The sequence below is a fragment of the Dermacentor andersoni genome, chromosome 6, assembly GCF_023375885.2.
Source record: "Dermacentor andersoni chromosome 6, qqDerAnde1_hic_scaffold, whole genome shotgun sequence".
Taxonomy (NCBI): Eukaryota; Metazoa; Arthropoda; class Arachnida; order Ixodida; family Ixodidae; genus Dermacentor; species Dermacentor andersoni.
Window position 1 is genome coordinate 108,645,852 of NC_092819.1, and position 25,900 is coordinate 108,671,751.

General features: G+C 44.3%; 1 protein-coding gene across 2 annotated transcripts in view; it reads left to right on the forward strand.

Moving 5' to 3' along the window:
- Positions 1–25,900, forward strand: part of LOC126522309 (uncharacterized) — an 80,704-nt gene that overhangs the window by 48,155 nt on the left and 6,649 nt on the right. For both annotated transcript variants that reach the window (XM_050171037.3, XM_055066340.2), the window contains exons 5-9: positions 3,202–3,404; positions 6,452–6,620; positions 16,975–17,112; positions 20,524–20,652; positions 24,134–24,278. In XM_050171037.3, coding sequence (XP_050026994.1) covers positions 3,202–3,404; positions 6,452–6,620; positions 16,975–17,112; positions 20,524–20,652; positions 24,134–24,278 — 784 coding nt within the window. The remainder of the gene's footprint in view (positions 1–3,201; positions 3,405–6,451; positions 6,621–16,974; positions 17,113–20,523; positions 20,653–24,133; positions 24,279–25,900) is intronic.

Consider the following 25,900-nt stretch of genomic DNA (forward strand, 5'->3'; position numbering starts at 1 on the left):
CTCAGTGCGTATTTTTAGCACTGTATCGTTGATGGAGGTGCTGCATATTTCGCGGAAAGAGCGTTCTGTTTATGGATCAACCTTAGTGCCGTATCCTTAAGGCGACAAACTCGATAGTTCGCGCGTGCGTACGACGTTGCTTTATACACTTTGTAATATAAGACTATGGTCACACCTTAGTATTTATAACTTTCACAAGTTCCTCTCATTCTATTGCGCCTTATAATAAATAATAATAACGCTTAATAAAAGCAGAAATGGAGTAGTAGGAACAAATGAGCACTTCTTTTTTTTTCACCTCCAAAGTACTTTTCTTAGCGTGCAACTGACCACACTCTAGCAGGTAAGGAATGGCTCTATGAGTGACACAACCTGCTCCAAACGTGTTTTCATGTTGTTTGCTTGTGCTATGCCCTCGGTGATGAAATGTAACCTACTTTTGTTTGAATATGGCGTTTCATTGCGGACACTTGACGTTCTGATATATTCCAATAAAGCTCGCTCGCCAATGTGAATAAGTGAGGAGTGTGAGTCAGCGTACTCGAAAGTGAGTATGCCGTTCTAAGTTCCGAAATACTGCTCGCGGCATGCGTATGTGGCAAGCCACGCCCCAGAAAAAATGCACTAAGCGATATGCGTGGACACTCCCGTAGGCCCCTAGGGCCTAGTTTGGCCCTCAGAATACCTGGAGACTCCACTGAAACAGGATAAATATGGCAGGATGATCCCTTGTGAATTTTCTACTGAGTCCGCGTAATCACAAAATAAATTAAATTTCCATATAAATAAAATCGGTGATGTTCTTTCATTTTTGATAAAAAGACGAATTAATGGCTGGAGCCACACGCAACCAGTTTCGAAGTATTATTTCCTAAAGTGTGGGAACAGATACCTGAGCGTTCCACTTACGCTTGTGCTTCAATTCTTAACAGAGCGTTTCCTTAAAAAGAAGTAAGTCGAACAACAATGCATCTTTAAGGTGAGGTTGAGGGCGCATATAGCCAAACTTGTGTTATCCTGTGAATTCCGTACAAGTGCATACGCCTTGGAAACTCACCGGCTACAATTAGTAAATTCTAATATATGCCCTAATAAACGTAATTATTAAGTTCATTAGTTACTGTTTCTTAATCTGTTGAAATGGTGTTTCCTTTCTCTTGCAACTAATCAACGCCTCGTGAATATTGCAAACCAAGGACTAGAATTATGTTATCTGCATCGGGCAATACTTCAAAGTTACGTAAAACTTCAATGTCGCTACCCCGTATAACACCTCTGAACAGGCCAAAAAGGAAGGTTTAATTCCCTTGAGTTCTGATTTAACACACGCGCTTTGTAATTTTACTGCATCTATCCCCCAACATTTATGGGATTGCCTAAATATATCCACTCAGCGAGTAATTTGCTTTCCTTAGAATGCCGTTAAAACAGGCATATAACGTTCTTGAGAGCTTCTAGTCGTACCAATAACTTTGTTTAGAAGACAAATTAAATCGTAGTAAAAAAAAAGGACATGCATGATTCTTTTTGTCGATGCAACTAGTTATGGATCGGGCAACCGCTACGCTATTGCCGCGGTCGATGAGAGCGGTAAATTAATAAACGCGGCGTCACTAAGAACGACCTCCATTCATGCCGCCGAAGAAGCAAGCATAGCACTTGCAATTACAATGAGGAGAGGCTCCACGATTTTCTCTGATTCCCGTACAGCTATTAGGAATTACTCAGCCGGCTTCATCTCAGTGGAAGCACACAAGTTACTTATACACAGTATTAATACTCATAATTACGACCAACTGGATAGCTCACACCTAGTCTGGTTTCCGGCTCATGAGGGCCACTCGGTCAGCCCCAGTGGCTGCAGTCCTAACGAGCAAGCTCACTCTGCTGTGCGAGATCTCACATGCCGCGCATCAGATCAGGAACTGCTCCAGGATGACTGCGGCTCCTACAAAGACCCACTTACTACTTATCACCAGATCACCTCACACTATAGGGAAGGCAGGAGGTTTTTTCCTCTCCCCCCCCCATCAGAAGCTCAACCGAGCTCAGGCAGTCACATTAAGAATGATTCAAACTAAATCTTATCCCACACCTTTTGTGCTTAACAAAATTGACCGGGATTTTCCCGCGGGATGTAAAAGTTGTGGACACACTCCGTGTCTATTTGATCACATGTTCTGGCTGTGCCCCAACCAAAGGGCTTCGGATCTCAACAGTGAGGAGGACTGGAGTCGGCGCATATCCAGCGAAGTCCTCCAAGATCAACTCCTGGCCGTCCGGAGAGCTCACGACATCGGGAAAGCCTTTGGCCTACCGGTGCCTACGTGGGCGGAGCCACCGACTTAGCCTGGGGGCTTGTGCCCTCGGTCCCTAGTTTCTCTGGACTAAAATAAAGTTCTTGCCATGCCATGCCATGCATGATTCCGCCTTGCAGTATATCCCACCTAAACGTTGTCACTGAAAATGTATAAATGAGACACGTGTTCCTGAGAACAAGCCCACTTGATATTTATCATTCCGAAGAACAATAGTTTTGCCATATAATATAGACGTTCATCGATCAACTTAACTTTCCTTATTTGTACAATCTATTTGTCTGGGCATTGTGTTAATATTGTTGTTTTTAGAGTGCAGCACTTAAGTACCTGTTGCTGCGTCGCGTAGGCGTCGTCCCTCGGCGCAACCGAGCGAACGACCTGAACGAAGGATTAAAGAGTGAACGCGGAGCGCAGGGGGCTATGAAAGACTGTGATAGTGAAGAGAGCGCGAGGACGAAAGCGGAGAAGGAGGGTATGGGGAAAGCGTGAGGAGAAACGCGTAGCGCCGTGCAAGACGGGCTCTGCGGTGACGACTGCTATGAGATGGCGCCAAAGTAGCGCGCCGTCGTCTCTTCTTCCATGGCATGCGGCGAGCGCGTCCCCCGATACCATGTATGGAAAGACAGCACTACATGAGCGGAGGTCTGCCGGCGGCGGCTGCTGTGAATCGCGCCCACACGTCACCCACGCGCTGCCTCTCGCGACCTCCCGATTAACGAGGCAGTCGCGCCAAACTTCGCTCCGTTTGCAATATATCGCACCAGACAGATTGCCCGCACCAGCCAATACATAGCGCAATGTAAACATCTATAGAGCTACGCCCAAATTTCGCATTCGAGAGTATCGTATAGTCGGTGAATTTTTGTTTTGTTTTTTGCAGGGCCTGTTTTCGATTGAGCGGGTAGACGGTTTCCACTGCGTTCAAGACTTCGAGAAAGAGGATGGCAGCGCTTTCGAGGAGCCTTTCGTCGATGATGCCCGAGCCCACATTATGGTCTACACCTATACGTCAGGCACCACAGGCCTGCCGAAAGGAGTGGAGATCAGCATGTACGCGTTCATCGCGTCCGTGGAGTTGTGCAGGTAAGATTCATTGGGGCCTTATATTCACACATAAATCATTCTCCTGGTCCTTAAAGAAGGCGTAGCGCCCGTCGCAAGAATCTTGAACAGAACAGAAAGCAGGAATACTTTTTACTCTACGCGCTGAAAGAAAATGAAACAGAAAATTGGCCGAAGATGGATGACAACTGTAGCACATCATTCAGAACAGGTGATGCGCAATGCGGTTGGGCGAACAGTGAAAACGTCTACCTCGAAGTAGCTAAGTCACACTGGTAAGATATTTCTACTCCAGTTGGCATAAGCTGGAGCCTCCGCGTCCTGTGAAATAAGCGTCAAAGCTACGGTACACACTCCGCGAATTTCCGAATTAAATAGAGGGGAAGTGGCAGCTCTATTCTTATCTTCTGTAGTAGGCACCAGCGTCTAATATTTCGCAGGGAGATATTTACACGAGCTTCGTGATCATGCACTACCGACATATCTACGAAGATGCCACAACTACCTTGCTTCTCCGCAAGAAAAGTAGAAACTTACCAATCAAGGAAGGGGTCTCGCAAGGAGTCACTATTTCACTAATGCTATTCACTGCATGCTTAGAAAAAATATTCGAGCTATTTGAATGGAAGGGCTTAGGAGTGAGGATACACGGAGAATGTCTGAACGAACGTTGGTTTGCAGATGACATTTTACTGTTCAGTAAAAGTTGGAATGAATAGCAAAAAATGATTGAAGACATTAACCGGAAAAATGTAAGCGTGTAGTTGAAGATTACAATACGGAAGACAAAGGTAATGTTCAATAGCCTGGCAAGAGATCAATACTTCAGCGTTGTACAGCCTGTACTGTACAGCCTCCAAGATACTGTACAGGAGTAAGTTTGTCTAGCTCAATCACAGACAAGGGACCCTTATCATGAAAAGAAAATGTACAGCAGGATAAAAATGCGTTGAAGTGCATACGACAGGCATTACGAGATCCTGACTAGGAGATTACCACTATCATTAAGAAGAAAGGTGTACAATTACTGCATTCTATTGGTGCTAACATATCGAGCAGCAACTCGGAGGGTGGCAAAGAAGCCCGAGAACTTTTTAAGCAACGCGCAAAGAGCGATTGAACGAAAATTGTTAGGCGTAAGCTTAAGGCACAGGAAGACAGCGGTGTAGATCAGTGAGCAAACTAGGAGAACTGATATTCTAGTGGACATTAGGAGAAAAAGGTGGAGCTAGGCCGGTCATGTAATGCGTATAGGGAAGATGACCGGTGAACCGTGATAGTTGCAGAATGGGTATGAAGGGAATGGAATTGCAGTCGAAGACGACAGAAAACTACGTGTGGTAACGAAATTTTTAAGTATGCAAATGCATGTTGGAATCTGCTAGCTCAAGCCAGTGGTAATTGGAGATCACTTGGAAGAGACCTTCGTCGTGCAGTGTACATCAAAATAAGGTAATTACGATGATTTAAGATCTGGTAATAATAACGATGATGTGTGCATAGTACTCGACCGATGTGTCATTATAGAGGTTATTGTCCACTTTTTAATAACGCTGCATACGACTTAGAGCAGACAATTGACGACGTTTGGTGGCCAAGTGTAAGTTAAGCTTCAGAATGAGCACGGAAAATGTGGTGCAGTCGCGCTACATTCAGGTGGATGACTATTTTTTCTTTCATGAACCGTCTTCCAGCTTGCGGAATCGCACCGAATTCATTTGCCATATTCAATTCCTTGGCTATGAGGTGTCGAATAATTCGGCCTCGCACTGCCGAATGCTAGCCACCTGGATAGCTGGGATTGTGAGAGACCGTGCCGGAGAGGCGTTGGCCCCGGGTTAGACTCCCGGAACAGAACAAATTTTTCTTCAACGGCGAAGCCTTCTTTCTGAGTATGCTATATAACTTTTTTTTGTAGTGTCGTGCTATACTGGGGACTATAAAAATGATTCCCTTTCATGAGCATTCACCTTGTAGGCTTCCGCAGAACTGACGTACCATAACATGCAGGGAGGCCTGCCGGTGCTTGCGGACGCTGAGAACTGTTCCCTCGCTGTCCAACGCATTCGTGGAACAGCAGGTTGCAGCTTCGGCCTGATGGGCTTGTTGGCTTAATTCCGTATAGCCCCGGATTAATTATGAAGGATTTTCTTTTAACGGTGCGGCACATACGCATTCTGGGAAATTGATCAAGAATGCGCCAATGTCCAGTTACACATATCTAGTCGCACATACTCAATGGCCCAAATTGTGCGTTGAAAAGGTTATTACAAACACTGCTCAGAAAAGTGGGTAAGGAGAATAAAGAATGTTAATTGCGATAATAATTTTGTACTTGGCAAATGTTCGGGCATTGTGATGGTTGGTGAACAATTTCAAGTGCACTTCTTTGGAGAACACGTAAAACTTTGGTAGATGTATCTGCTGGATGGTTCTCTAGTATTTAGATATTCCTTCTCTGTTGTTCCCAGCCTTTCTTTTTTGCTTATATTTAACATTTCCGGAATGAAACCTTCACAGTGACAAGTCAGCACGTGTGTCGTCTTCGGGTTCTTACCTGCACCTCTTCCAGTGTTGTTGTTTATTTATGTATTTGTTTCTAAATGTTTATTTGGCATTAAATGCCTTTAAAGCTTTAAGGGGATCGCTTGCTGAAACCGATGTAATGAAAACATGAAACAATTGACAGAACGCCCAATACCCTTTGTTATGTTTTTTCTTGAAGTTAGCAGTCTTATAAGAACTGCAGAAGCTGATAGATGGTTGAATTTTCTTGTAGCTTATATATATGTAAACTACTCTACGAGCCCATAACTAGATTCGCCGTAGCGCATGGAGAAAACTATACAATAGCTTACGTTTAGAACAAGTAATACAATAAACATGTAATACGATAAACGTCTGCTTCGATGGCGTTACAGTTTATAGAGACCTTCACAATAGCGGGTGCTCTAGGTGGCATAAATTTCGATCGTGTAAACAATTTAACAGCTTGTTTTCTTTTCTTGACCGGGTGTTCTACGTTTTATGTTCGTTTGGATTCTTTTTTTCCTCGGGGGGACGAACAGGGTGGCCGAGTTGTTCTACGAGGAAGAAGTGTTTCTTGGATGGAATCCTCTGTCACATGCTTCAGGATTTATTCTGCCAATGATCGCCCTCTGCTGTGGAGCTAAAGTAGTTCCCTCACGGGGAGGACTCTCCGCCAATGAGTTCGTCGAAGTTGTACACGAGCATCAGGTAAAATATCCACTTCCGCATTTAACTATTGGAAGATATCTCTCCGAATGCTCAAATTGCTGTGTAATGCTGTAACCGAGTCAATGTGAAAAAAATACGAGGCAGCAGTAGTGTGAAAATCAAGACATTTACTAGTCTCTGCTGCATGTGTTAGAGACGAAAGTTGGACATTTTATGTTTGTATCAAGCTTTTACCCTTTTCTGGTAATAACTTAGATTCTTGTTGCTATATTGTACGTTTCTGAAGTCATAATGCGAAACAAAAGAAAGAATAAAGTCAGAGCATAATTTTGCGTATTGTATCGAAGCCTTCTATCATAAACTTCATATTATAAACCGCCTCTGTCATGTATAATTCCTAAATAGGCAGTCATAAGTGTGGCATGCTAGTCACAAGTAATTAGGTGGGACATTGACCACAAATAATGTGAAGGCTGCTTGCAAGCTTCCAAGGTGCTAAGTGCTAAGTGCTTTAAGTGGTAGAGCAACAAAGCGCGGCACAGAGACCCAACTTCGGTGTGCGTTAACGTTTGCACATGTACTGAATTTCAAAAAAGAATTATCTGCAGCACTACGCGTTCCGAAATCATTGAGTTTATTAAAGCCATTATTTGAAGCAGGGAAACATCGCGATTATGCCTTGGGCTGCTGAGCACGAGGTCGCGGGATCGAATCCAGGCCGCTCCAGGCCGCGGCAGCCGCATTTCGATGGGGGCGAAATGCAGAAACACCCGTGTACTTAGATTTAGGTGCACGTTAAAGAACCCCAGGTGGTCGAAATTTCCGGAGTCCTCCACTACGGCGTGCCTCATAATCAGAAAGTGGTTTTGGCACGTTAAACTCCATATATTAAATTAGATCACGATTATGCCAAGGTTGGCATGTTTCCGCTCATCCATTTTTGTGTCATGAACAACGAACAGACGCAGCGGAAGTTTTATTTCCAGGGACATTTCTGATGTCCCCATTGTGAAAAACATAAATAAGCATTTTCGAGTGAGACTGACCAGCCAAAAATGCGATTTCATAATATGCAGACTGTGTTTCGTCACATCACTTTGTTCTTGAAATTTGAAAACCTTTTATCACATAGCTTACGAATGCTGCTCCAATTACGCAAATGCAGTTGAATTACTTGCCCAGACGCGCATAATTGGAAAGAGAGGAAATTGGTTCTGTAGCAAAATAATTACTCCAAGTTTTTCTTAATTACTAACTTTACGCGACGAGTATATGTTGGAAAGTTTAGAAAAATTTCAATACCAATCAAGTTACATTCGTGTATTTCAAGGTGGCCACGTAATCGAAGTAACAGCCGCTAATTTATCTCTTCAGTTCAGCTTATTACATACCGGGAGCTGCAAAGCGAGCCGCCGTGGTGGCGTAATGGCGTTGTCGTGGCGCTGCGAATACCGGGAGCGTAGGATAAAATCCTGGCAGCGGCGGGCGCATTTCGATGATGGCCAAATGCAAAAAAAAAAAGACGCCCGTGTACCCTGTGCTGGTGCACGTTGAAATGTCCCAGGTGGTTGAAATTAATCCGAAGTCACCCGCTATGATGTCTGACAAGAACATCTTGGTTTTGGGCGCCTAAAAACTACGAATAAAATTCAATTAGCAGCAAAGCACGGCTCGCGCTCCAACCCCCTATCAGGAGGTACACGAGCGCGGGCGGACTATTCAACGTAGAATGTGTGTGGGGTGTTGTGGAGAATAGCTTGGTGGGTTTCGTGTGCGTGGCAGTGTACCTAGCGATTGGGGAGACGAGTAAGTTTGTTGAACCTCAGGAACTCGCTTGTACCCCAGCAGATTCCGTCGCTGGCGTCTCTCGGAGTTACGTACGTCCCACTAGATGAATAAGGTAAAAAAAAAATGAGAAGAAGAAAGACGAAAAAAAGAAACGAAAGAACAGAATCGGGAAAGCAATGACGTTCTACCAGTCAATATTAAAAATAATCAAGCGGTTTTCTGGAAATAGAAGCAGGTTTAAGGGTGACACAACAATCAGCACCACGTTCAACACACAAATTTCCGGGTGCTTTGATCGCGGTAACATCTTATGATCGTATGGTCAAGAAACGGCGTACAACCACATGTCAAAGAGTGCAAGGCCAAACTTTTGGGTGCCTGATTTTGACTTGAAATTCATTTCGTGCGCGCTCAGTCGATCGTTGAGACATCGACCGGTTCAACCGATGCAAGTTCTCTCACCCAAAAGCGTCACCCCGCAGACGACTTCACATTTGACGGGTGCGCGGGTCGTGGCGTTCCTATTCCTGTAGGCGTTAGGCCGATTGTCGCCACAGTGGCAGACGGACACGCACAGTGTTCTGCATTCGTTTGCCGCTTGCCGTGTGCCGTTCTTCTTGCGTTGTTTTCACGTCAACATCCCCTGCCTTCTCCCTTTCTTTCTTTCCTCCTTCCCTTTTGTTGAAAGATGTTGCATTAAGAACCAGGTACAATGTAAAAATGTTTACACTCTTAATTGTGCGTTGTTATCGCGCTAGTAACAGCCTTACCGTTAGGGCCTCACAAAAATTTATAGAGGACGACAACGAAGCTATAAGTAGACGTGCGAGGACAAGACACGTATTTGAAAACTAATCGCTCTGACAACCTAGGGTGCGCAGATATATCCGATAAGAAAATTTCACAGGGAGAGATATGAAACTCTGCTGTGGTATATCACAATGCATATTACACATCACATAATACAACAATTACATAGTTTTCAACTACGTCTTCTGTCCTCATACGTTTAGTTAGAGCTCTGTTGTCGTCCTCTAAAAGCTTTTGTGAGACCCTAACGGTGAGTGCGTTACCAGTGCGAGACAAGAAAACACCATTAAGGGCGCGAACATTTTTACAGCGTAGGTTTGTAACGTTAGTGCACTACTTATGCGCCTATAGATACAACTCTGTGCAGCATTTAGCTTTGCTCTATGTGAGTAGCAATATTTTTATTCGTTATTATTAATTCAATGAAATAATATAAATACCTCTATTAGCTTTTATGTTTAATACATATGGTGTTTAAGCATTACAGGGGAGGGGCCATACTGTTAGAACAGAACATAAAGCGAGGCACTTACACAAAGAGACTGCCAGTAGAAAATAGGTTAGAGATATAAAAAGCAACACGTTCTATCACGTGTCCCAGCCACGAAGCAAAAATTCTTGAGGACGCGAAACAGCGCTCGCTCGGGCGTCCCAATAAAGTTGCGGCGTCGGGCACTAGAGTCACTAGAAAAAATTTCACAGTACCGCATTTGTTTTCCCCGCGCCGCCGACGTGTTTATTGGCCCAACCGTACCACGTGACCTTGGGGGGAGCCATATACCTTCCAAGCGCCGGGCGGGCCGGCTGAGTTAGAGCGCAGGCAGCGCAGGTTCCCTACGTTTCTTGTGTTCTGATTGTCGCGCTCGCGTTTGATTGCAAGGAAATCATGCCTAGCTGCCGCGCCTTCGAATGCAGCAACCGAAGTGAGTCTAGAAAGACTTTTTTTCTAGATTCCGACCGGGAAAAATGACCTAGAGCGTCGTTCTGCGTGGTTGCACAGAATCGGCCGGGAGAACTTCAAGCCTACAAAAAACACCAGCGCATGCGAGGTATAAGTACACCTTGCTTGTGCTTTTCGGCACTGTTTTAGAAGATATTTAAGCGAAGGAGTTCATTGCAGGGATCGTTCGCGTCTTGCACGCTTCACGTGGGTACACGTGTACGCGTTTGTTGCTCAACACACGCGGTTATTCCATGCTCGTGGCACGCGAAGGCACACTTGTCGCGCGAGAATTCAGCGTCCTCACGTGCACCAGGTACTCGCATGATTTCTCCGCGCACGTGAGCGCGCTCTCGCCTGGAGTCACTCGACCCATGTGGCACTTGTTTTTCGCAGATCGTGACGATTGCAGTCAATAAAAACATGGCCAATACGAGGCCCATGATACTTCCTTTTTTCCACTTATCCTTTGCTCATTTATACATACGCATTTCGAGCTTGAAACCAATGGCCAGGTGATATTCACAACACATGATTAAAATTTTGAGCTTGTAAGCCGAGGACATGCAATGAACTGAAGTCACCATACATATTATGTTTTATGTTGAAATGCTACGGTGCATACCCAAATGTTGTGCTTGATGCATAACAAGAAATACAAAACAACAGAACACCCAGTAGCATTAGTTTCACTCTGTCAGTATGCATGTTACATAAACCGCTCTAAAAGCACAACAATTTTATACATCGCCTGTATAACTTAGAAAAAAAAAGTGCTGAGTCACCAGCGGGCGTTCCTGCTTTTTTTTTTTTTACACAGGCAGCAAATCTTGGCAGTCTAAGAAAACAGTCATAAATAATAAGTTGAGAAGAGTAGCCGCTCATAAACGCGCTAGACAGCCGCGTTCATAAATTGCAATGTAGCAAACTCTCGCTCATTATCAATGTACAGAAGTACATATACGATGCTGTAATCACGCAAATGGCGTATATTGGCCTTCCACAAGATATAGTGCGCAAAATGGTTATGGAAGTTGGTTTTTTACGCCTGCTGTGCACAGATCGTCTTACGATCACCCCCAAACACCAGTGCGCACACGGCATTCGCAGTGTCTCGTGCGTATACGCCGGACGAAGTCGCCCGGCAGCATCGAGAACGCGCGGTATCCGTTAACAAACTAAATTAAATGTATCCGATTTAGCTTGTGAAATTATACAATGAACGTACGTGCCTGTGACACTGTCAGGTGTTAGTTTCGTCCTGCTTGGAAACATTTAATAGAAGCCGACGGCAGTCCCCGAGGTTCACGCCCAAAAGCACAAGCTTGCCTCATTTCGGCTCGAAGTGACGAAATGTTTTCTTCGTAGCTCGCACCGCAGAAGTGGAAAAAAAAAACGCGTGCATAAGCTCCCGATAGCAGCGCTAAGCTGCTGTCCACAATCGTAGCACAGTTTCAGCAGTAAACGCGATCGGCGTGCAAAACAACCACCGGCTGCATTACTTCGCACAAAATAACATTTTATTTTCGCTCTTAGCAACCATTATCTCCGGGCACAAAGTATTTGTACTTCAGTAAACGCTCAACCCGATGTGTCACCGAATATCAAGCTCTTCCAACACTGCGGCCTTCCCGCGACGCAGTCGGCTTGGAAGGTATATGGCGGTCGCCGCTCAGTGTTGCCAGTCAAATCCCGACCTTTGCGGTACTCTGAAATTTTTTCCAGTGACTCTATCGGGCACCGCATTGACGTGCCCTCTGTCGTGAGTCGCCTCGTCGAGAAGGCAAAACGGGCGCAGCGCGATCTCCAAAGAGGCTCGCCGGTTCAAAGACGTTCGGTGGCGTTTCACCACTCCCGCTTCACGCATGAATGACTGTGCTTCTTGTGCCTCTTCGCCGGCTCCAAATGTGTCGAAAAATTTACGAAAAAAATTGTCGCTTTCAGAGCAATTACATGCGTGATGTATTTCTTACAACGCCAAAACTATAATGTAGGTTTTTTTTTTTAAACGCGGAATGGATAAGTTAAGTATGATATTTGTTCCACCGAATGACGGTACTTACCCTCTGTGCCATTAGTTCATATTTAGATTGTTCTTCTAACTTCTTCCCCACCATTACATGACTGAAAGCATCGTTAATGACGATGGTGGGAACCGTCAACTCCTGCGATAGTATCGCTTCGGGTGTCTGGCCATCCGTAGAACGCTGGTACAAAAGAAAATGCGCGCAGTGCACTACGCCTACCTCTGCATCCTGTGGGTCAATTTTCAAACATAACGATTCGATTTCTTTGCTACTGCTATCTAATTATGTGTACTGCGAGAAGGCAGCGAGTTTGTCCGGAGCTTCCCGTTTCCTCACTTACCACCCTGCTGGTCAAAGTGTAATATTCCTCCACCAACCTATTGCTGGTCCCTTTGGTAATTGCTATACAGCTTTCATTCGGAAGTCCTTGTTGCGGGCTAAGAGTTGCACGAACGCACCATTCCGGTCGTACAGGGTAGCAGGAACTTTGAAGGTAAATATATTTTCTCTGCAGGATGTGTAGCCGCTCTTGCAGTTTGGCACAACACATTTCCGCCCCTTCTTAAAAAAAGTACGGATGGAAAGCTCCCGCCTTTGTTTCCCCGTGAAAAATGTGCGCGAAATCCGAGAAGCCAGTGGCGGGCTAGCTGCCCGCGCAATGTGCAAGCCTGCGAGAGCTTTAATAGAGACGAAAAGCCTGCAGGTCGCGAAGCAACGTATTAGCTTGCATGTCCAAAATTGGGAGCTTTTCCTCCCAAGGTCACCTACTCATGCGCTCACACCACATGCGAGCGAGTGAACTGTGGCGGCGTCGCAGACGTCGTCTGCTCCGCAATTACTGCTGGTATCTCGTTTAAAGCGCAGTACGACATGTAATAAGGACAGTGCTCGTTAATAGCTGTTGGTAAAATATTTTGTCCGTTATTTCGATTTATTGAAGTTACAGAATGAAATGTGGGAAAATTTGCAACATACTAGACGATATCGTGATTTTGTACATCGCGTCCGTAGAAGAATATGTGAACGACGGCAATGCGCCGGACGCATCATCTGTTGTGCTGCTGCGAAGACTGCACTTTCTCCTCGCCCGACCGTGACTTGATCGCGCCGCCTGGGCCCGCTATCACGGCGTCGCGGCCTGGCAGATTCCTCTCCTTGAATACGTCTTCCTGGTCCCAGCTAACGCGGGCCTAGCTTTTTAAAATAAAAGTGCTGCAAGAAATGATGATGGAACCAACGTGTCTTTCCACCCGTCGCCTTGCACACGCTGGAGAGTTTCTTTTTTTTACTGTTATAATTGGTGAGATAATGGGCGAAAATAATTACCTATATTTATAATTAGTAGCGGGATTGTGTAAATTCGCATTTCGAAATGTGCAACGCATTCGAAAAGATGGTATTTTGGAAAATTTGCTAGTTGCTAAGTTTTGTATATGATTATTTCGAAGGTGAAGAACAATTTTGCAATAGAGAAAACGCAAATATGCAAGTAACTATATTTTTCTAATTAATTAAGCTAATCAATACTAGCAGAAAAATTTACGAGCTTACGCGAGGTGACAACACACCATCGGTCTCATTGTCCCATATCTTAAGCATTTTTTTATAACTAACTTGGCGCCCTGTTAGCTAGGACACACGGTATGTATACTGCCTGCGGGTGCCTCTTAAGGGCGCCCCCATGTATAGCACTATTCAAGCTACACAAGCAGAAACACCCAAACAATGCGACCAGTACTCCGTAAACAGGCTCGACTACAAGGGCAAGTTTGACTTAGGCTTATTAGCTTGAAACTATTTCGCCTGCCTCCTGTATAAGCTCACTCTTTGTGTGTGTTGCTTCTAATATAGAAGAGATCGCGCCTCGGAGGGCATATAAAAATTTGAGCATTGGAGTGTGCCTGCTAGTGTCTTAAGTAATTTACGATATTTATTTGCTTGCTCATAGAGAAATCACACTTTTATTTATTTTTTATTTATTTAAAATACCTTACAGGCCCCATGGGGGCATTGTGTAAGGGGGGTTACAGAGTAAGCAGCCTTCTAATGTGGTACACAAAAGATATACCTCAATACAGGCCTCATCAACAACACTACCAAGATTAAAACATGAAACAGGAACAACTGAAGCAATGAAAGGCCACAAAGGTACACTTAAGGAAATAACATGAGTAAAACGTAACGTAAGGCATTAATACTAGAAAATAAAATACACAAAAGATGAACATATCAGGGAGTACAATTCTTGAAGTGGTATTCAAAAAAGCAATAATATATACAAGGCATACAGGTGAACACACGAAGCAGCATAAAATAGCAATTCACAAGAGCGAGATAGCAATGCAAAAAAAAAAAAAAATATCACACGATGTTCGAAGCAGATTGCAAAGTGTACGAAAAAAGATAAAGTGATTTGTAAGTGCTATTATGAAAAATGCTCGTGTAGGAGATGACGAAATTTTTCTTGATCTGACTCAGAAGCAATGTGCTCAGGCAGATTGTTCCACAAGCGAATGGCCGTAGGGAGTGCGGAAAAGTTAAAAGCATGTGTCGTACCGTACATGCGCGTAAAACTTAAGGGGTTATTTAATCGACGAGACGTGTTCGAGGCGGTCTGGATATGTAGTGTAGATTGTGTGGCATTATAAACATATTTGTGAAACAAGGATAACAGAGCGATATTACGGCGAAGAACTAAAGGCTGTATGGAATGATCGAGTTTCATTTGCGTTACGCTGGAGTGATGGCTATAATTACGTGAAATGAAACGGGCAGCTCGGTTCTGGACTGATTCAAGCATGTCGATTAAGTATGTAGGATGTGGGGACCAAATGGATGATGCATACTCGAGCTGTGGACGAACAAATGTATGATAGGCCAATTTGCGCATGTTGGAAGGTGAATTACCCAGATTACGACGTAGGTAACCTAGTGTCCTTGAAGCTTTTGCGCAAACGGCTGCAATATGGTCTGTCCAGGAGAGGTTTTCGGTTAGGTGAACACCCAAATATTTATACGATACTGTATGTAACAATTCTTTATTATTTACGTTGTATAAAAAATGTGAGTTGTCACGCTTACGACTAAAAGAAATAACCTGACATTTTGATACATTTAAAGCCATTAACCAGGTGTTACACCAATTATGAATTAGGCTAAGGTCATTTTGAAGGGCTAGGTGGTCGTCAGTACTGTTAATTGATCTGTAAATAATGCAGTCGTCAGCGAAAATACGTAAGCGAGAAGAAACATTAAGTGGCAAATCATTTATGTAAATTAGAAAGAGTAAAGGGCCCAAAACGCTGCCCTGAGGCACACCAGAAGTAACGTAAGTAGGAGACGAAGCAATATTATTAACAACCGTGAACTGTTGACGATTCGAAAGAAAATTACGAAGCCATGTTAGAGTGAAGGAGTCAATTCGAAGTGCAGTTAATTTAGCAATAAGGCGACAATGAGCTACACGATCAAATGCTTTAGAAAAGTCAAGAAAAATGCAATCGGTCTGCTGGTTATTGTTCATGTTAAGGTGCAGGTCAGTCGTGAATTCGAGTAACTGTGTCTCACATGATAATCCTTTCCTGAAACCATGTTGATGGCGAAAAAAGAAATTATTGGACTCTAGGTGATTATAAATATGAGAAGCAATTATATGTTCGAGCATCTTGCAGCAAATGCAGGTCAATGAAATTGGACGGTAATTTTCCGGGGAGTGTTTATTCCCAGTTTTAAATATGGGTATGATTTTGGCCATTTTCCAGTCCTTGGGCAGTTGTCCCGATGACAGAGACTGCTTGAATATATGGTAAAGAATGTTACTGGATATAGAAATGGTATTTTTTAATATCTTGGAACTAATATTGTCAATACCAGATGAAGTAGAAACCTTCAAATTATTAATAAGACATGCAATTCCCTCCACCGAGATTTCAATACTTTCCATGAATTGCCAGTCATAATCAGCAACATCAGGTACATTGGTATGATCCTCGCGGCTGAAAATCGATGAAAAAAAGGTATTAAACGCAGAGGGGCACTCACTGTCAGGGAGGGGAGTATTTGTATCGCTATGCAAGGCTATCCGGTTAGAGTCACGGTCAGGTGATATAACTCGCCAAAACTTTTTCGGATTCGAATTTAAGAGAGAAGGTAAATCGGTGAAGAAATATTTATTTTTAGCGGCAGCTAAGGCAGAACAGTATGTTTTTAAGCAAAGGCTGTACCTTTCCCACGAAGGAGCATTATTGACGCGTTTAGCGGTATTGTACAGACGTTTCTTTTTATTCCTGAGCTTACGTAGGGCATTAGTAAACCAAGGATTTGTTTTGTCATTTGTTATCGAGATCAATGGGATATATTTGTTAATTAGAGCAGACATTTTATTCTTGAAACATACCCAGTTATCTTCCACCGAGCGATTATAAAAGGAAGGAAGTAGCGTCCGGTTGAAAAATACTTCGAGTTCATCATTTATTTTAGAGTAGTTTGCTTTGTTATAATCACGTATTATTTTCTTTGAGATCCCTGAAAAGGGTAGTGGAACACTAATTGTTACCTGAAGTAGATCGTGATCGCTAAAGCCATTTAGATGAACTACGGATTCAATCGTTTCGGGAGTGTTGGTGAGTATAAGGTCTAGAATGTTAGTACCACGGGTTGGTTTGTTAACGACCTGGAACAGGTTAAGATCTAAAGTTAAGTTAAGAAAATCCACAGATGTTCGACAAGATTACATTGAAACGCTGCAGCCAGAACCTCAATTCTCGTGCGTAAAAGAAAAGTCATGTCAAATGTAGTACTCATCCTGTAAACACGCGTTTACTTCCAGGTGACGACCCTGTGTGCCTTTCCCACTGCGTTTCGTAAGCTGGTCTTCAGTTTGGAACCGGGATCGGCGCCATCGCTGAAGCGAATCTTGATGTGCGGCACCGTTTGCCACGAGGACCTCTATCGGAGAATAATGCAGGTACGTCTGGCGCATCGCCACCTTCAGCTCACAACTTTTTTTCTTTCCTTTACTTTTTTGTAGGTAAGTGCGAATATTTGAAATTTTGAATATGAATCAAATATTCGAGTTCCAGTGACGCTTTAAAGCAAGCGGCCGCACGAAGCTTTCCCTCCCCGAGATCGGCGTTCTTCATCAAGTTACCACTGACAGCAAGTGCCCTATAACCTTGAGCTGTTCCGAACTTTTCTATCCCAATTCCGCAATCAGCCCTCAGCGATTGGTCAAAATCTTTTATGGGGCCCCCCACACTTTGCTTGTCTGTCACGTGACGTCACGAAAACCGCGATAGATCCCCATCTGTTATGACGTGTTCACACCAATTATGATTAAACCAAGCAAAAGAAAAAATATTCCTGATTTGACGCCTTTTCGTCATTAGACAGCCCTCGGCTCTTGGTAAGAAGTTTTCGGACTATGCCCACTTCGCCAGTCTATCACGCGGCGTCACAACACCGCGAGAACTCAGCACGTCAAAGTGACGTGTACGCGTTAAAAATGCATTATTGTGCCGAACAAAACTGAATTTCTTTCTGAATAGCCGGAGGTTGTCCCGTTCCGAAAGGAATAGAAGGCTGCCGCCGATCGCTCAGGCACTGGCTACTCACACCTGCCGGAGAGCATGTGTTTTTTGCGCGTAATAAGACTCTTTGCGGGGCTGTATCATGCCCAATAATTAGGGACATTTCGTTCAGTTTCCTTTTCTCGCGACCGCGTGGCATACCAACCTTAAATATTTCTAAAATTGCGCCATGACGTCATGACGCCATGAATTGCGCTTCTCCAACTACGCCGGTCATGTGCTTATTGTGGCCATGTTGTCCCTGCAAACTTCTGATAATCTCATCCGCCCACCTAACTTTCTGCCGCCCCCTGCTGCGCTTCCCTTCTTTCGGAATCCAGTCCGCAGCCCTTAATGACCATCGGTTATCTTCCCTCCTCATTACATGTCCGGCCCATGCCCCATTTTTTTTTATTGATTTCAACTAAGATGTCATTAACTCCCGTTAGTTCCCTCACCCAATCTGCTCTTACACCCATCATTCTTCTTTCCGTAGCTCGTTGCGTCGTATTCAATTTAAATAGAGCCCTTTTCGTAAGCCTCCAGGTTTCTGCCCCCTAAGTGAGTACTGGTAAGACACAGCTGTTATACACTTTTCTCGTCAGGGATAATGGCAACCTGCTGTTCATGATCTGAGAATGCCTACTGAACACACCCCAGCCCATTCTTATTCTTCTGATTATTTCAGTCTCATGATCGGGATCCGTGGCCACTGCGTGCCCTAAGTAGATGTATTCTCTTACCACTTGTAGTGCCTCGCTACCTATCGTAAACTGCTGTTCTCTTCCAAGACTGTTAAACATTACTTTAGTTTTCGCAGAATAATTTTGAAACCCACCCTTCTACTTTGCCTGCCCACGTCAGTGAGCATGTAACTTTATTGAAGCTCGCACGAATATATGCTATTGCACGGGCTGAAAGAGAGACGATGAAAGGGAAGGCGAGTCATCGTCAATAAACTCCTGCTGCGCATGCGTCAAACATAAAACTATACAAATGTAGAATACACAACATGTACACAATAGAATCTGATTAACTTCTAAGGAACATAAGTTCCTCGGAACGGGTGCGTAGTTCTCGCGCGAGGTCATAGCACGCCGAGCCGCACTTATCGGACGCCCAAGCCGAAGGAGATTGCCCTAGCTCTCGCGAGTTGGCCCGTTGGTTACCGCGAGAACAAGTAGCATAGCCACCGGGACTATACTCCTAGCGGCGGGTCCCAGCTCGAGCCTGTACTCTCGCAGCGACGTGCTACAGGCGCCCCTGACTGTATTTTCCGCGCTTGGTGCGGGATACTTTTGGTTCCCCGTCGGCCCGGGAGTGGGCGTTTGTGCAGTGTCGGGTGCCGCCGGATACAATAAACGGTTTATGTCAACTTAGGGCAATACTGTGTTCTTGCGTGCGTCCCTCGGTACCGCCTTGTGGCCGGTGCTCGCGCGCAGAGGCGCTAGAGGCTGACGGCTGACGCCACCCTGTGGCTCGCTAAGCTTGAAACCATGGTGGACGGTACTCCTGTGAGACCCGAAGACCCCACATGTGTGACATCAAGTGTTCGCGGTCATCGAATGTGATCTCTCCATCTTTGCCTCCTGTTAGGCAAACGTTGACTACAATTTATATGGCGTATAATATTACCATTATTCTTGATAATCTGTTGTAGCTATCAATGCTTTGCCTTTAAGGCAAAACTGTCTTCTGGCATGATTCCTTGCCATATGCTCAGCTGCTTAGGAAAGAGATGGGGTGCAAAGCGTCAATAAGGAATTGCTGTCCAACCTAAAAGCAATACTGCTTTTGCTTGCAGGTTGTCTCAGCCTTATAAGATTAAGATAATCCTGTCCGCGCGCGGGGCGATACCTTAAGGTAAACACTTGCAACGCGTTGCGCCTTGCCAGCATGCCCATACTCTCGATCGTTCAACTGCTGGGCTCCATAATACGGTGCCTATCGGCTGTCAAGTCGACACTTGCGCCATATTGTTCAAAAAGTGTAAAGGGGAAATGCCGCTATGCAAGCAGTGGCTGTGCGAGAAAATTACTTCAGTAAACGAGTAGAGGTCGCTTGGTGCAGATAATTTGGAACTTTACGGGCTAATAAAATTATTAACAGCGGAGATGCGCTTTGATGAATAGAGAAGTACCCCAACTAAATATTTGCCGACACCTTTATCTTAGCCTTATTTCGTGCTAAAATTTCACTCCGTACAAAAGTAGTAAAGGACAGCGAAGTGCATTTACTGTACTTTCCAAAAACCAAGCATTTGGCGAGGTTTGTAGTAGCAAGCGCCATCTATATTGCAGTAAACATTTGCTTAACAACCAGTTATGCATAATGTCAGGCCTGCACAACGGAAGAACGGTACGGACAAGGCAAACACAAGTTCGAGCACTTAACTGCCGTCACAGTAAAATAAACATTTAAGTCAGCAACTCATCATTATAACCGGGAGGTTCGCATTATGCTGCTTACCCATAATCTTTTATTTTTCATTATAGCAAATGTTTTTCTCCTTAGTAATAGATGATCATGTTAGTTCACTACATGTAGCAAGCACAAAGCCAGTCTAGTTCTTTCACATAGAAGTAATTATAGTGGTATTTTCGAACACTTCTGATATATTTGCCATTTGCTGAATTTTTCTTTTTCGGTTTCGATAATATGGTATTTCTTATGCGGCTGTCTAACTTTTTGACTTAATCAATTTCTTGCACTGAGCTACTGTCTTGTCTGCAAATTAGTTCATCGAGTTCATTTCCAAACTTTTATATGCATATATTGGTTATGACAAACATTGCACAAATTTCTTGCAGGTATTCCAACTGACAAGTTTGCGAAATGGTTACGGCTTGTCTGAAATCATCGGCTTTGCCTGCATTACTCCGCCGAACACCCATAGTCACAGCAGCGTAGGTCACCCACTGCCGATGGTGGAATACAAGGTACGAAAATTATGCATGATCGCACGAGAACTTTACCTTCCTGTGATTGGCGACGCGAATTTATGACACTCGTGATAAGTTCAACATTGCTTTGGAGATGGTTGACATAACTAACAAATTCGTGACTGCTAAAGAACTGCGCCGCCATCTGGCTGACATTCTAAGCTGGTACTGAGGCCTAACCGCATGCACTTCAATTATTTAGAGAACAATAGGAAAGCTACAGCTAACATAGGATAGGAATTACACCTAACATGATTGCCCTACCTAATAGTGTAGGGGTATTTCGTTCCTTCCCGCGGGCAAATTTCTCTCCTGTCGCATTCCGGCGGTAGTTCTATTTCCAAACCCTTGCCGAACTCTGACGAATGGGCTAAGAGATCTTCTCCTGGAGGTTCACGCGGAACATTTCTCGGACGATCCGGCTGGTAGTGGTCACAGCTGTGCTTTATTGTTAGGAGCTTAAAAAACTGGGAAAGAAATCAAAAATTATACGATTAGGCGATGAATCAGTGCGAATAGGTAAATTAAATTTTGGTACTACACAGTCTCCTTTCTGTATATGCAAACTGTGAATATTAGACGTGCCTGTCGAGACTAGTGAGCTCAGGAAAGCTAGGAACCTAGAAAAGCACACCTCGCCTTGTTCAATAAAATAATGTGCCTTGGGATGATGTGAACAATGTATAAACACTTTCACTCCTAGAATAAGTACTTGTCCTTTGTTGTACCTTCAGCATGAACCAAACGGTGGTTGCAGAGATTCGTTTCCAAGAAGTGTGTAAATAGGATTACCATTCGATTTACTTGTTAAGTGATTACTTGATAACTTTTGTGACGACAATAATCTGCCGTCGACAGACTCCATGCTGCGAGAATGGCAACCCTCTCGGAGTTTGCTGGTCCTGGCCGCTGGTTGGCCGCTGTTGTCCTGCCGAACTGCACATATGCAGTGCGGCGCTGCCATCTTTACGCCCTTTTTATTGCCGAGGCTGCTGGCTTTGTTTACTATGCACTATGCCTAAATATACTTGTTGTAGAAAATATACGTTATGACGAGAACAATTCTTTTCAAAAAGCCAACCTTTCTAGCATTTCTACGCCTACTTTTCTAAACGTTAGGCGACAATGACACGCACAAATTTATCGTGCCACTTAAACTCCGTCATTCAAGTGATCGCCAGGTACGTGTTGACGACAATAATAATTTCCATACTATGGCAAGTACCCACAACGGGGAACCGGCCCTCCCCCGTTGTGGGTAGAAGGGAAGTAAGCGGTAAGCATATTTAAAATAAGTTAGAAGAAATTAAGAAATATGCGATCATACAAAGGTTGTCACATTGCGTAGCAGGGGCGCGCGGGAGCACATGTCCGCATGCGCCAGTTTCCTTCACGCCAGTGACGCAGGGATGAAACAGGGAAACGTGTGGCATTTCATTAACCAGTTTACGGAGGTTTCGCTTCAGATATATTCTAAAGTCTGCGTTTATTTGCAAAATTTTTCGTCTCACTTTTTTTTCGCTGCAGCAAGGACCGGCCCTAGTATTTAAATAAAACAGGACCCATGAGCGCTGGCAAATAAGCACTTCATAAAGCCAACTTGTTTCGATGCCGTAATGTATATAAAATAAATCCCAGGCTCCCTTCGAAGGTTGCGTTTCATTACGTGTTTTGTGTCAGGAATATTTTTTTTATTCTTTTGTTATTTTGTTTTAGACGCCCTCACTCAAGCCTATGATTTTCAGGTGATTTTAGGTAGAGACCGAGAGAACGTTTAATTATATCTGGAGAGGTTTGCCCAGCGACAGGCTTGGCATATCAGATGATAAGGGACGAAAGAAAGCTATTCAGTGAAAAATAAAAAAATCAAAGCCCACCCACACACAATAAGCGCTGATTTAGACTAGCGACTCAGAAACGTCGCACGACCGAGTTCACCGCAAAGAAACTGGTCGCATCTTCATCAGCAGCACCGTATTTTCGTGTACCCTGCCGGGACGGAGGCCTCTCCCAGCTATCTACAATTATCGATATCTTGCGCTAGATAATTCCAACTTCCGCCTGCGAGTTTTCTAATTTCATTGGCACACCTAACTTTCTTGCCGTCCTCGACTGCGCTTCTGTTCCCTTCGCAGCCATTCTGTAACTTTAATCGTGGACCTGTTATCTGCGCTACGCGTTACGTGGCCCTGCCCAGCTTTGTTTTTCCTAATACATGCCAACTACAAAGATTTGGAGGATGGTGAAACTTCGCCTTTAAGTGTGGAACGCGATAACATTCAAAGATCCCCCGAGTGCTTCTCAGACTTCCCGGCAACTGCCGCTTGTGTAACCGTAATGTTCACCGGGAAGCGCTGGCGGCGGGCGCTGTGCACAAAGGCGAGCATTGTGGTTCTTGTAACGGGATAGCGTTAAGGCCCCGTGTCACAGAAAATCCAGCGTCGGCGTCCACCGCCGGACGTCGTTTCGGCAAAATGATCTTCGCACCACCCATACCCAGGCCCTCCATGTTGCGCAAGGAAGCTACTGCATTAACTGAATTTTCCAAGATGAAATCCGAAAAGCAATCGTAAGGCACCACTTACACACAACCTACAGACATGACAGCGCCGGACTGTAATTTCAGTTTGCGTGATTCGAAATTATATTTGCCCAAGGGACGTCCGATGCTGGACGCCGGGATCTAGCGCCAAATTTTCTGGGACACGCGGCCCTTAACGCTTTCGCGTTAATATCGGCCATGCGGGTTTGCGCTCGGATCCACACCGATCTCTAGCTGTCTGTTAACGTTACGCCTATCATTTTTTGGTCCAGCGCTCTCTGCGTCATCCGTAACTTGTTATCCAGCTTCTTTGTTAACCTCCAGGTTTCGGCCTCGTATGTTAGCACCGGTAGAATCTAATGATTGTTCACTTTTCTTTTCAATGACAGAACTAAGCCGGTAGGGTCGCAAATGGTCACTTTTGTCGAAAAGAGACTGTTTTGGGTCAGTCGTTCGCTGCTCAATCGCCAGTGCGAATAAGTCCTAATACCTACACACCTATACGCGCACAAAAATGCGCCAACGCATAAAGGTATCCACAGTCCCGTGGAGGCCTATACTGTGCAGGAACGCTATAAGTACTTTAGTGGCGATTTAAGATAACAATGTGGGTATCTCAAACTACTTGAAAGCTCCCTTGCACAAAATACAGCCGGCTAGACTCGACAGGTGAGACAGACCGAGAAGCGATGAACTTGAAACGAAACTTTTGTGTGCTGATATGTAATATTTGCACAAACCCTGAGTACCCGGTTCTTCCAGGACAGACCGCGTACCTACGTGGTGCTGACCCCACGCATAATTGCGCCATTCCGTGTAAGAAATATTCAGCTCTCTGTGCTGTTTCATTGCCGTGCTCTTCGCATTCTCGTTTAAAACACAATATCAGAAACTCGCTCGACTATACACTTTTTTAATTGCAAGTGCATAACGCAGGTAGTGGACAGCTACACCGGAAAACCACTGGGACCTGGTGAAACGGGAGAGATTGTCTTTAGGTCACCGCATTTGATGCGAGGTTATCACAACAGACCCGATGCAACTGCGGAGGTGATTGATGAACATCGCTGGTTTCGAAGTGGTAAGCACCACAAATCCTCGCACCGATAGTACTCTAAAAAGTTGGCCCGACTAGACGGTACATATTAAAAGAAAACCAAATCTGCAACGGCAACGCTTTCCTGCTCAACTGCCGCGGTGAGGTAGTGGCTACGGCGCTGCCCTGCTAAGTCTGAGGACCAGGTATGAAATGCAAGAATACCCACGTGCTATGCATTGCGTTAAGATTAACTAACTCCAGGTGATCAAAATTAATCTTGAATCCTCCACTCCCCTACGGCGTGCCTTATAAGCATATTGTATTTCTTGCGCGTAAAACCGCAGAATCGATGCATGGCCTAATTACTTGTGTACAAGAACTTTCAAACACAGATTACAGTTGGTGATGCTACCTCCTGCTAAGGAAACCGTTGAACATATTTGTTAAGTCATTGGCTTACAGCTGCAAAATAATTAAAAAGAAAAATGAAGCAAGCACCGATAACCCTAGAAAGTATTTAGCACGTGGAATCAGGTGCACACTGGGCAAATTCCGAATATTTATTTACTTACTCCTAGAGGTTGCTTATTCTAAGGTCTAAGGTTTAAGTCTAATTGGTTGTTGAAGAAAGTCACATCTATAATATAAAGAACACGAAATATTTAACATGTGAGAGCGGTAGAGTGTAAGTATTGTAGGTGCGGCAAAAGGAAAAGGATAGCGCAAGCAAATACATGGGTAATTACAAGTTAGCGCATGCGCCTTGTCACACTCCTGTCCGTGTTGTTATTTCCGCTATTATTGAAAGCAAGCTAGCACGCACTGAACACGGATGCCAGACGGAATCGGAGTTGTTAGATAGGGGTGGTCGTTCTGCTCGCCGTGGCGTGAAGTAACCGTATACGTCGCATAAATTTACGAGCACGGTCAGGCGACACCTTCATCCACACCAAAACAACCGCACTTAATGTCTAAATATATGTGCTATTTTTTGTCTCTCAAAGAGCAAGAACATTTATAGTTGAATTGATGGAGATATTAATAATGACCGGTACACGCCACTACATGTCACCCTCGTGTAAATGTACTACCGAAGCCTTTTGTGTGGCAAGAACGGAGTTCTGAATATTACTTGCTCTATCGTAGAAGGCATCAAATGACGATTAGTAATTAACGAACTGTTCGTGGCTATATTTGCCTACTATAATTTGCTGAATAGGAGAAATCAACTCTTAAAGCTTTCGCAAATAACGAATAGGAGCAATAAACAAAGGCAAGCATCAAAAGTAAAGAAAAAGATACGAAGCCCAATTTTCTGGGTTGCTTTGCGATGTCGACTGCCATTCTTTTCGTAAACATGCATGATTCCGGCATTTTGACAGCTGCTGAGGTAGCTCATATTCTAACAGGATCGTTATAGCGCCAACGCGCATCGTCATCAAATTCCTGAAAAGGTGGTGACAGTGAGTACATAGTGGAAGTTAACCACAGCATTCAATTTCAGTGATTCCACCAGTTCTACTCGAACGATATCTTAGCACCGCCGTTAAAGAGGCCAAGCTCTGTATTACAACTAAACACCGTACTATCTCCGATTGTCGAATGCATAAGACTCCGTGCCATGGGCGTGTTAAGCGAAAATCGTCGCACATTACAGTCCGCTG